The sequence below is a fragment of the Myotis lucifugus genome, unplaced genomic scaffold (assembly GCF_000147115.1).
Source record: "Myotis lucifugus unplaced genomic scaffold, Myoluc2.0 scaffold_824, whole genome shotgun sequence".
Lineage (NCBI taxonomy): Eukaryota > Metazoa > Chordata > Mammalia > Chiroptera > Vespertilionidae > Myotis > Myotis lucifugus.
The window spans coordinates 159,444-171,943 of NW_005871872.1; the positions used below are offsets into that span (position 1 = coordinate 159,444).

At 50.9% G+C, this 12,500-nt stretch overlaps 1 protein-coding gene across 1 annotated transcript in view; it reads right to left on the reverse strand.

Moving 5' to 3' along the window:
* Positions 1-3,236, reverse strand: part of LOC102420104 (butyrophilin subfamily 3 member A3) — a 19,661-nt gene extending 16,425 nt beyond the window's left edge. Inside the window, exons 1-3 of the mRNA XM_023747264.1 lie at positions 3,138-3,236; positions 2,577-2,918; positions 688-969 (exon numbers count right to left, since the gene is read on the reverse strand). Coding sequence (XP_023603032.1) covers positions 688-969; positions 2,577-2,918; positions 3,138-3,216 — 703 coding nt within the window. The 5' untranslated portion in view covers positions 3,217-3,236. The remainder of the gene's footprint in view (positions 1-687; positions 970-2,576; positions 2,919-3,137) is intronic.
* Positions 3,237-12,500: the final 9,264 nt, after the last annotated feature.

Genomic DNA, 12,500 nt, shown 5'->3' on the forward strand with positions numbered 1-12,500 from the left:
CTTTCTCTCCCTCTCCCTTGCTCTCTGAAATCAATAAAAATATATTTTTTTAAAAAAGAAATAACTTTGTCCATCAGTTATTTCACACAACCCCGAGCTGATCTTTCAGATAAATTCCTAGAACTGGGATTTTGGGTCAATAAATAAGTGGTTTGGATTAATATTGTTCTATTGACCCCCAATATAAGGTGTCAATTTATACAAAAATACACCAAATTATACCAACACGTCTAAGAGTGTCTGCCTCCCCACAGTCCTGCCATCAGTGTTACCAACCACATGGTTTGTTTGCTGCCCATCTCACAGGTGGGAACGTCTCCCTGCTCAGCGAGACTGGACACTCTTCCCCGAGGTATTTGCTTCTGGGAACCGTTCATTTCTGTACTGAGCTGTTTCATGTTTTGAGGAGCTCAGCCCTTTCTCCAGGACGTGTCTGCACACACTTTCCCCACTTTGTCATGTGTTTGCTGACATTTACCATTTGCCCATCCCCATCGCCTGTCCCAGGTGGAGGCAGCAGAGATGCTCAGAAAATGTCTGTGACATGAACAGCTTCAAGGGGCAAAGGGCACCCAGGTCGCTGCTCTGAGCCTTATGATCACTGCACAGACCCAGGTCAGCAGCAGACACTCAGGCCTCCTTCTCCCAGTGGCCACAGCTGAGCTCAGTGTGGGGCCAGGCACTCACCTGCAATGGAGAGCCTGGCTGTCTTCTCCTGGCTGAGCAGGGGGTTTCTGACGACACAGGAGACCCCCTTCCCAGAGCCGCCTTCCAGGATCACAGATGATGTGACTGCATACAGACCCTCTCCATCTGCAGCCCCAGGTGCTGCCATGGCGGGCAAGCTCTCTCCCCCGTCACCTCTCCACTCTACGTGGGGCTGTGGATACCAGCCTGCAGACGTGCACTCCACACGGATCCCTCCATCCTCATAGCCCTTCATTTCAATGTGAAGATCAGAGCCCAGGGCTGGGGAAGGAAGAGTGAGCCTGAGTCATGGGGAGGCCTCTGTGTTGGTGAGGGTCCATCGGGAACGGGGGCTCACTCCACTAGATCACGCAGGCAGGGTTCACTGAGGAGCAGTTTGCCACGTGTGCTGTGCAGGGGAGACTGTTCCATGAGGGGACCACTGCCTGACCCTCATGGACCCTTGAGCTCGATCCAGCTGGATCTGGGCCAGAACAGAAACTGCTTCCCATGGATCGCCTCAGAGACACCTGGACCCTCCCCCTGCCCAGTGCTGGTTCCTGGAACTGGGCCTCACCCACCCTAAACATGTAGTCATTCCCGCTTATCTGGCGGGTCATACCTCCCGTCCCCTACATATCCTGCCTGTCCTGTGTGAGCTTTAGGCTTTGCCAGGTGGTGGGGAGGATGTGCACGTTGTATTGCTGCAGCCCACACTGTTCCTGGTATGAGAGTCACCGTGGTGAACTCTTGATATCATTAATCTAGAGTTTACAGCCTCTTTTTCGGGTCTTTGGACTCAGGGGAATTTTTATTTTGTGGTTGTGGAAGGGGATAGACTACATGGGGGAGAGCTGACCCAGGGCCTGGAACAGTGAGTTGTCACCACCAGTCCCTAAACTCTTAACCCGAGGGGGTCAGGGGGTCGGAGAAAGCTTCCTGAAGACTTGGAAGAACCCAGTCCTGTAGGGAGGGATTTCTTAAGAGGAGCTGTGGTCTCAGGAAGGGACTGAAGCTGAGTGAAGAGGCACTGCAGGAAGAAAGCCAGGACCTCCCACCCCCACCTTCCTTCCTTCCTGTGCAAGGCAGGGCTGTGCCCTGAGAAAGAGAAATGATGTTGGACATGAACAATGTCATGGAACAGCAGCATCAGACAAGGATGCTTTGTCCCTGTGATGGGTCAGGACAAATCAAGACCACTCAGTCATCATATCTGAACACAGAATAAAACATGAACAGTGTCCAGACCACAGCAATGAGCAATCATCCCCTGTCCTAGGTGTGAGTGATCAGTTACCCCCACACCCTCCTGACAGCATCTGATCTAGAGCAAACCCCTCCTTCCATAAACCCTCCCCTAGTCCCCTATCAGCCCAAAGTTACACCAAGTCTCCCTGACACCCCCTCATGGGGACACCCCATGTTTCCACACTGTGTGTTCCCCTCACTGCAACTAGTCTGAGCTCTACTTGTTCAACTGCAGGAGTGATCCTGGGGCCATTGGTTGGAGGACATGGCAGCACAGGTGATGTTCCTACAGCTCAGCCTCCCTGAACCCACAGCAGTGAGCCCCTGGGGAGCCCATGTCCACTGCCTGGAACACAGCTGAACCTACACAACTGTGTGCCCCCCACGAGGGGAGGTTTTCTCGGCCTCCTGTCCTGATCCCACATCCCTGCTGAGACCCTGGTGGCTGCAGGAGGGATGTCTTCACTTGGTTCAGGAGGAGCCCTTCCTGCAGGAAAACCTGTGTCTGTCAAGGGCCCAGAGAAGCAGAGGTGGAGGAGGGAGGCACCTGCTGGGGTGTAGGGAGGAGTCTGTGAGGTGGGCTTGGAGCCTGTGTCCCCAGGCCCCACAGAAGAAGGAGCTCAGAACAGCCTCAGGCTCACCTGCAACCTTCAGCTCCACCTGGGCTTTTGCAAAGAAATCGGCATCTTGGAAATAACACTGGTAGGTTCCACTGTCAGAGACTCTGACCTTGTGAATCCGCAGAGCAGCCTTCCCCTCAGCGATGTTCTCTCTTAAAATCGACGTTCTCCCTCGATACTCTGCTATCTCTGTTTCTTCCTTGCCATCTCCATATGCACACACCGCCTGCCTGAGGCCGGATCGCAGCCACATCAGCTCCATGGTCTCAGCGCTCATCTTCGGGGACAGGTGACAGGGCAGCTCAGCAACTTCACCCACCATGGACAGGATGGGCTCAGGGGGTCCAATCACAGCAAACTCAGCTGGTGAGTAGAAAGGGGTGCTCCATCAGAAGGAGCTGGACATCAGAGGGTACAGGGCTGTCCCAGGCAGGGAGGGTGAGGTAAGAAACACCTAGAAAGTGACTCAGTTCTGACAGGTGTACAGTCTGGCTGGGCCTCCCAGGTGTGGGGAGGACTCCAAGGTTCTGACTGGTCATTATAGGTTAGTGCTCCAGGTACATAAATGCAGATGGTCCCTACCTGAGCAGGGCGTGAGCAGCTGGACCAAGGCGAGGCAGACAGGGAGGTGGAGCAGATGGAAGACCAGTGACCTCATCATTGTGGGCTGTTGTGCAGACAGAGAGAGACACCAGAAGGAGTTGGTAGAAATGACGACCTGGAGGAAGATGGAGAATCCACATGAGACCTCTGCCTCCCCAGGGCTGACTCCCGGTGCAGCCACCATCACTGGTGACCCCAGGGCCTCCTCTGAAATGTCTGCTTGGGAGTCTCTTCACCTTTGACTCCAACACAGAAAACCACCCTAAAGTCTGTAACCTGAAGTGTCCATCCCTTGGCCCTGGCCACCTGGGAGTCCTGGGCTCTGTGTCCAATGGGCTCACAAGCTTCCACTTGCCCACACTTCCTGGACAGCCTGTCCGCGCCTCCAGCATCTCACTCTGATTAATGCAGGTCCCCCCTCTCTGAGCCCCGATTCCACTGGGGCCCCTCAGTCTCTGCTTCACACCACAGCCCGAATGCTCTTGCCTCCCTCACTTAACGCCTCTCCTCAGCCTCCAGGGGCTCCCACTGCACTCAGAGCAGGAGCTGGAGTCCTCTGCTCCCTGCACTTTCTAAATTAGCCGAATGTTTGAAATTTTAAGATCTCAGAGAGGGGGATATATTTCCACTGATTCTGGGGGATAGTTATTGTTTTTATTCTTGATTATAAACTATTTCAAAATATAATTAAGTAAAATTTAAATAATTTATAATGGGAACCACATCCTTTGCTACATATGAATGTAAATAGTTCTGGACATATTTTAGATTATATATATATATATATATATATATATATATATATATATATATGCCTTAAAATGCTTTATTCTTTAACCCAAAAATATCTCTTGCAGGAATTACTCCTAAAGAGAAAATATCAGGCATTAACACAAAATTTTATATTTAATGCTGTTCATCGTAGTAAAATCTACAATACCAAAATGTACATACAATTTAAATTCCCAAATTGGATACAATTTGATAATAATAACAACAATTTTTATTAAAAATATGATTCCTAAACCTACAGCTATGATCATACTCAATGGTGAAAAGCTGAAACATTATTCTCTAATAACTAAGATCAGGAATAAGACAAGGATGCCCAGTCTCACCACTTGTGCTCCCACAGTATTGGAAGTCCTGGCCACAACAGTCAGACAAGGCAAAGAAATAGAAAGCATACAAATCAGAAAGGAAGGAGAAAAACTCTCACTATTTGCAGAGGACGTGACACAATATGTAGAAAAACCTGAGGATTCCACCCAAAAAAACTCCATCAGAACCAATCAATGAGTTCAGTAAGGTTGCCGGATAGAGAATCAGAAACCTATTGCATTTCTATACAGCAATAATGAATAATCAGAAGGAGAAAATTTAAAAATCTCATTTACAAATTTACCCACAAAGCATAAAATATCCAGAAATAAGTTTAACCAAAGAAATGAAAGACCGATAGACTGAAAACTATACGACACTGAAGAAAGAAATTGAAGAGGATACAAATAAATGGAATGATAGGATATACATGCTCATGGGTTAGGAGGATTAATATTGTTAAAATGTCCTTACTGACTAAAGCAATATCCACATTCAATGCAATCCCTATTAAAACACCAATGGCCTTCTTCTCAGAACAACTCATCCTAAACTTATATGGAACCACAAAGATCCCTAATATCCAAAGAAGTCTTGAGAAAGAACAAAGTTGGAGGCATCCTACTCCCTGATATCAAACTATACTACAAGTGTCTACACTAATAAAAACAGCATGGTACTGGCATATAAACAGACACCCAGTTCAATGGGGGCAGGCAGTAGCCCATAAAAGAACCCTCACTTATATGGTCAATTAATCTGTGGCAAAGGAGGCAAGAATATGCAGTGGGGCAAAGACAGTCCTTTCAAAATGGTGCTGGTAAAACTGGACAGATACATGCAAAAAAAAAATGTAAGTGGCTCACTTTCTTACACCAAATTAAGAATAAACACAATATGGATTAAAGATTAAATGTGAGACCCAAAACTATAAAACTAGAAGAAAACAGAGGAAGTGAACATCTGACATTCCTCTTATAATATACTAGAGGCCCGGTGCACAAAAATTTGTGTACTTGGGGTGGGGGGAAGGTCCCTCAGCCCGGCCTGTGACCTCTCGCAGTCTGGGACCCCTCGGGGGATGACCACTTGCTGGCTTAGGCCCGCTCCCCAGGGGATTGGGCCTAAGCTGGCAATCAGACATCCCTCTGGCAGCCCGGGAGCCCTTGGGGGATGTCCACTTGCCAGCGGGGAGCAGACCTAAGCTGCAATCGGACATCCTTAGCGCTGCTGAGGAGGCAGGAGAGGCTCCCACCACCACCGCTGTACTGGCAGCCATCAGCCTGGCTTCTGGCTAAGCAGAGCTCCCCCCGCTGTGGGAGCGCACTGACCACCAGAGGGCAGCTCCTGCATTGAGCGTCTGCCCCCTGGTGGTCAGTGTGTGTCATAGTGACCAGTCATTCCCAGTCTTTCTGCTGTTAGGGTCAGTTTGCATATTACCCTTTTACTATATAGGATAGAGGCCTGGTGCACGGGTGGGGGCCGGCTGGTTTGCCCTGAAGGGTATCCTGGATCAGGGTGGGGGTCCCGCTTGGGTGCCTGGCCAGCCTGGGTGAGGGGCTGATGGCTGTTTTCAGGTGGACCAAGCCTGCAACTGAAGCTCCCAGTCTCTCCTTTTTTTCTTTTTTTTTTTTATTCTCGGATTTATTTACCTTCTATAATTGAAACTTTGTTGTGGCTCCAGCTCGAGTCCGGCTGGCTGAAAGCAGATATCTGGGGTTTGTTTAGCTTCTATAATTGCAACATTGTTGCTTACACTGGAGCTCAGAGTCGGGCTGCGGCAGGCGGGGAACCTTGGCTTCCTCCATCACTGGAGCAAGCAAGCCTCATGTTCGCTTCAGCTGCTTGGCTGCCGGCTGCCATCTTTGTTGGCAGTTAATTTGCATATCGCCCTGATTAGCCAATGGGAAGCGTAGCGAAGGTATGATTAATTACCATGTTTCTCTATTATTAGATAGGATTTTTTTCCAACTGTGTCCTCAGGCAAGGGAAAGAAAATAAACAAGAAACAAATGGGACCATATGACACAAAAAGACAACCTATTGAAGGGAAGGATATATTAGCCAATGCTACATTCAATAGGGAGTTAATATCCAAAATTTATTTAAAAACTCATACAATTGAACAGCAAAAAAAACAAACAAAACAATTTAAAAAGGGGCAGAGGACCTGAATAGACATTTACCTAAAGAGCAGGTACAGATGGCCAACAGACATATGGATTGGAAACCCTCTACTGTCAGACAATTTGATGTTTATCCATTCTTCAACTGTTGTATACCTATGCTGTCTCATATATTTTAATATTACCACTAGAGGCCCAATGCACGAAATTCATGCAAGGGCTTGGACCTTGCAGCCCTGGCTTTGTCAGGAAGGTTGTTCAACCCTCTGGTCTAATTAGCATATTATGCTTTTATTATTCTAGATTACATATAATTCTGTAATGAACATCTTTTCATATAAATCTTTAAGCCGCACATCTTGTACCCACCCAACCGTTATTTTAACGTTATTTCTGTAAATGTGACTGCACATAAACAGCCTGTTCGCTTAAGAATTCTAGGCACTAACTTCAGGAAATGCAGACTCCAACCTCCAGACATTCCATTTGCGAAGATTTGCTGACCTTCAACCAGTAATCTGCACAGACCGTGTTGGCTGGCACTTAGTCCCCTCAACGGAGAACCCTCAACCCCCTCCTTTTTGTTCCTTTCTTGTTCTTCCCCCCTCTCCTCTTCCTCACAAAAACCCCTGCCCGTGTCCAGTTGTCTTTACAGCATGAGTCTTCCATCTTCTGAAGCTGCAGGCTCTAGAATAAACCGACATTCCTCCCACCAGTCCCATGATCTCTATGTGGTCTTTCCAGTGGCAGGCAGTTGAACCTTGGTTCAGTATCGACATGTCTCTTAGAATCTCTTAGAACACATCCCAGAGAGAAGCAGGCAAGCCTGTCAGAGGCCTTAATGACCACAGTAAGTTCTTAGGAACATGCAGTTGTCAAGCTCACTCATTCTGGTTGTCTCCCTCCCACAGATTTCTGAGTTCAGGCCTTACCTTGCCCTGCCAACCAGGTCTCACCATGTCCTCACCTGCAGGCTCACCCAGCTTATCAGCCTCTCTCCTAAAGAGACCTGGGGCCCTGGCTTTTACCAACTCCCCCACTTACAGTTGGCACTTTCAGCTGAAAACCACAGAACAACGGCCCTCCTTAGGTCTTCATTGCAGTTGAGTCTCTGATCTGGAGGAAAAGGGTGGGGAAAAGAAAGCTTGCTCAGGAGGAGAAAAAGTGCAAAGTCCCTCTTTGAAAGCACTTGTCATAAAAAGAATGATAATAACCATTACTTTGCTCTGGGTGTGTTATCAGTGGGGTGCTCCAAAAGTCTCCACCTGTTCCTGGTGGGAGTGGAGTTCTTGGGGTGCCACGGGAACAAAAATGTCCTGAGGCCCCACAGGAGGATGAGGTTCTGGGGAAGCTTTATTTCTGTGGAATTAAACCCTGAGTTTCCAAGGCCCATCTCCCTCTGTCCTGCCATGAAAAAGCCCCATTTTGTATTCAGCAGAACCAGGATTGCAGCCATTCCCAGTGTCTGCTCCATATTTGCACAGTCCCGTCCAGTCCAGCATCTGGCTGGGGGAGCTTGTGCTCCCAGCTGTGGTCCATGGCATGTGGGGTCTGCATGGCCATGCTCCATTCAGCTTCTAGGACCACATGGCAGCCTAGCAGGGTCACTAGCAAGGAAGTAACAGGACAGCAAGCCAGAGCAACAGAGAGAGAGAGTTCTCAGTCTGGTGACTCTGTATTCCCAAACGTTGATGGGCCTGCACTGGGGTGCACCTTTTCAGCCAATGATCTTTGTTCCCAGGTTAGACTGACAGACAGGCCCCTTCCCTATGTCACCCCGACTTCACTGCACATGTGCCATCTTCCCTTTGTGGAGCCCTTCCCCAGTGACTTCCAGGGAATAGACTGGTTCCCTGGGGAGTGTCAAGTTGCAACTTCCTGGTGAGGCTGCCCAGATGGCCTTGCTTATTATGTCTGGCCTCCCCTTTGCTCCTTCCATATTATTAATATGAATGACCAGCTACTTATGAGGGTAACAGGTGTGTGTGTATTACACAGGATTCTACTGCAATCATGCCTCAAAACAGCAACCAGGCCTCAACACAAACACCGAACATCTCAGGAGATTTTATCAACATTTATTTTCTCCTTGGTGAGTCTATAGGGGGACAGGGTGCAGCTGGTCCGGGTGGGCTCGCCTGGGCCTGGCTAACTGGGTTGGAGTCAGGGCTGCAGGTTGGGTTCCTGTCAGTTGCAGAGGTCTCTTGATTCTGGGACCAGAAGCTACAGGACACGTTCTTCATTTCCTCCTCTTCCTCCCCCTTCTCCCTTCCCCCCTCTCTACTCCAACTCTACTGATCTTTAGACCTCTCCGCCCCTAGTGGCCGCAGCGCATCACTGTACCCTGTGCAGCTGGGACAGGAGCCCACCTCTCCCTCCACCAGGTCCTCCCACCAAGTTCCCACATCTTTCATCTAAATCTTCTTTTTTATTTTAAAACTGTGATCCACAGTAAGAAATACATTTTATAATGTAACTGAGGACACATATTTACATATACTGCATGCTCTCATAGTCCCATTCATATTTAAATTTGGTCACTACGTAATACATTGATTTCATGCCCCATCAATGGCCCAGGACCTGCAGGTGGAGAACTGCTCCATGTTGGTTGTCTTATGGCAGAAACATTAGGCCCCACGTCCTGTGGGCTCTGCTTTTGTTGTCCACAGACAGGACTTGGGCCCTCAAACCTTTACCTTTATATTACAGTATTTGACATGGATTGTTAAATAATTTTGGAAGAGAAAGATGTACTTCTCATGTTCATGATGAAGAGCCTCTCACTGGGCCTGAGGCAGCAGAGAGGTTTCCATGCAGAAGGAGAACCACGTGGGCGCAGGGTTCTCGCCCGCCTCCCATCTCTGACTCCCATCCCCGCAGGGTGGTCCAGCCTCTGCCCTCCTGTTGGGGGTTCGCTGGCTTCTGGGCATCTCCTGGTGGTGGAGGCTGAGCCCTGTCTCTGGAACAGGGGGTCTCTCAGGGGTGAGGACGACGGAGCCCAATGCGCTGGGGCGTTTGCATGCATGACTCCGGAGACTAGGTTCAGAGACACAGATCTAAGTTTATTGAGGAAGTACAGCCGTATATAAAGGGGTAAGCAACCAATGCAACAGGGACACGCTTGCTGTTATCCAATGGGCGTGAGGGTCAGGGCTAAGAGTAGGTGGCTCTTGGAGATTTGTCAGGCGGGCGTTGCCACTTCCTGGTGTGCCAAGGAAGCCTGTTCACTGGAGTGTGCTCACAGCAATGCATCGGCCACAGCACTGAGATAAATCTCTTGAGCTCTGCCCACATGTCTCCACCTTCATTCCCACGGGGTTCTCCCTGAGAAGCGTGTCTTTGTCCTGTTTCCCATGAAGCAGCAGCTGGGTCAGCCCCGAGTTCTTGCTAGATGCAGCCGATGACGGGAATGCCACTGGGTGATTGGCGAGAAGGCCCTCTCTCTCTCTAATAAATTATCTTATTGATTTCAGAGAGGAAGGGAGAAGGAGAGAGACAAACATCAATGATGAGAGAGAATCATGGACAGGCTGCCTCCTGCATGCCCCCCACTGGGGACCGACCCCAGCAGCCGGGCCTGTGCCTTAACTGGGAAGTGAACCCTGACCTCCTGGGTCACAGGTCGATGCTCAACCCCCAGCTCCAAAGACCGGGTGAGGAGGCCTCTCTTCATCTAACTCGGCTGTGATCCCATCGCCCTGGAAGCTCATCTCTGAGCTCCTTTATTTCACATTTAACTGCACACGCGTGAGGGAGAGAGAGACCGACGTGAACGGGCGGCGGGTGTGGAGAATGGGCCTGAAGCTCAGGACTCCGCTCGCCAACCACCACCCGGGGTCCTGTCAGCTCGTGTCATTGGACTAAACAGTAAAGATTTTCTCCTCCCCCGGCCGCCTGGCTCCCCTCTCCCTCCCCCTCCCTCTCTGACACCAATAACATATACGCTAAAGGTTTTTCTCAGGTAACACAGCCCTGCGGTTCGGAGGCACCTGCACCCTGCACCCTCCTCCCGGCGGCCCTTCCTGCGGAGAGACACGAGGAAACTAAAACTATTGGGAAATTAAAACGTCCCAAGTCTATGAAGTTCAAGCGCAGCCCGTCCCTCGGGGTCACCGGACGCCCCCGCATCCGCCTGAGGCCCCGCATCCGCCCGCGGCCGCTACCAGAGCGGCTATGGCGGCGACCGGCCGCGCAGCGAATCCGTCCCCGCGGCCCCGCCCAGAGAGCAGCCCAGGTCCCCGCAGCGGGCAGCGCCCTCCTGTGAGCTGTTCCCGATGTTGACGCTTCTGTGAACTAAAACGGGGTCGCTCATCCCGGGAACCCCAAAAGGAGTCGGGGTCCGGAAGGAAGCCAGGCTGACGAACGTTACCTTTGAACTTCCGCTCCCTGGAGAAGTGCCCCCGGAAGTCGGCCCCCACCCCTTGCTTCCGGTGAGTGGTTTGCGTTAAGGTTCCGGTTTTCTTCCTTCTCCTCTTAGGAGCGGGAACAGGGACACAAAGTCCGCTCTCAGAACCGGGTCGGAGGTCACAACCAGCCCCCGGGGTCGGGGGAAGCGCTGGGCTGGGGCTCAGGGGCCCCGGGGGGTCAGCCCGGACCGGGGTCTCCAGCTCCGGAGAGAAAGGGCCCCGCAGGCTGCGCACCGGGAACCTGTCACTGAGACGGAGCAGCAGGCTCATCGCTGAAATGTTACCCGGACTCGCAGCTGATGGTTGTAAACAACCAGACAAAGCAGCTGTGACGTGAATGATCATTAAACTAGAGGCCCAGTGCACAAAAATTTGTGCATTGGGGGGGGGGTCCCTCAGCCCAGCCTGTGTCCTCTCGCAGTCTGGGACCCCTCGGGGGTGACCACTTGCTGGCTTAGGCCTGCTCCCCAGGGGATTGGGCCTAAGCTGGCAGTCAGACATCCCTCTGGCAGCCCGGGAGCCCTCGGGGGATGTCCACTTGCCAGCGGGGAGCAGGCCTAAGCTGCAGTTGGACATCCTTAGTGCTGCTGAGGAGGCGGGAGAGGCTCCCACCATCACCGCTGTGTTGGCAGCATCAGCCTGGCTTGTGGCTGAGCAGAGCTCCCCTTGTGGGAGCACACTGACCACTAGGGGGCAGCTTCTGCATTGAGCGTCTGCCCCCTGGTGGTCAGTGTGTGTCATAGTGACCAGTCATTTCCAGTCGTTCTGCTGTTAGGGTCAATTTGCATATTACTCTTTTATTATATAGGATTATCTTCTCCTGTAGCTCATTGCACTGGTTTGCTAGAGCTTCTGTAACAAAGCAGTACAAACTGTGGCTGTCACAGCAGAAAGGATCTCCTCTCGGTTCTGGAGAGAGAAGTCTGAGGTCAGGGTGCTGGCAGCATTGGTTCTATCTGATGGCTGGGAGGGAAAAACAGCTCCAGGCCGCTCTCTGGGTTTTGCTGGAAATCTTTGGCATCTCTTGGCTTTCGGAAGCATAAATCTAATCTCGGCCTTCATCTCCACATAGTGTTCTCCCTGTGCGTGTATCTGTCCAAATGTCCTCGTTTTATAAGGACACCAGTCACATTAGGTTAGGACCCACCCTGATGACCTCATTTTAATTGGATTGCCTCTGTAAAGACCCAATCTCCAAATAAGGTCACATTCTGAGGTCATGGGGGGTAAAGACCCCCATATATCTCACTATGACCCATTAACACTCATCTTCTGAAACCTGAAATCTGGGATTAGCAAAAGGAACACATTTTTTAAATATAAGTTTTATTGATTTTCTTTTATTTTTTGAATTGAGGAGTATTTATTTTTTATTTATTTTTAATAATTCTTTATTGTTGAAAGTATTACATACTTCCCCTTGTTTCCCACCAGTGACCCCCGCCAGCCCGCCCCCTCTCCCCACCCCCCCACCCGCCATCCCCTACCCCCACCCCGGGGCCGGCGTCTGGCGCCCGCCTTCCAGCTCCTGGAAGCAGAAGCCGCCCTGGGCCGGTCGGGCTGGTTCCCGGTGGGGCAGTGGATGGAGCCGGCCGCGGCCACCCGTTTCCGGGGTGCAGGCGCAGCCCCCCAGGAAGGGCCGGTTCTTGAACGTGGAGACGCGGTGGTCCTGGAGGCAGAGCTGCCAGGCTGCGGGCAACCACGGG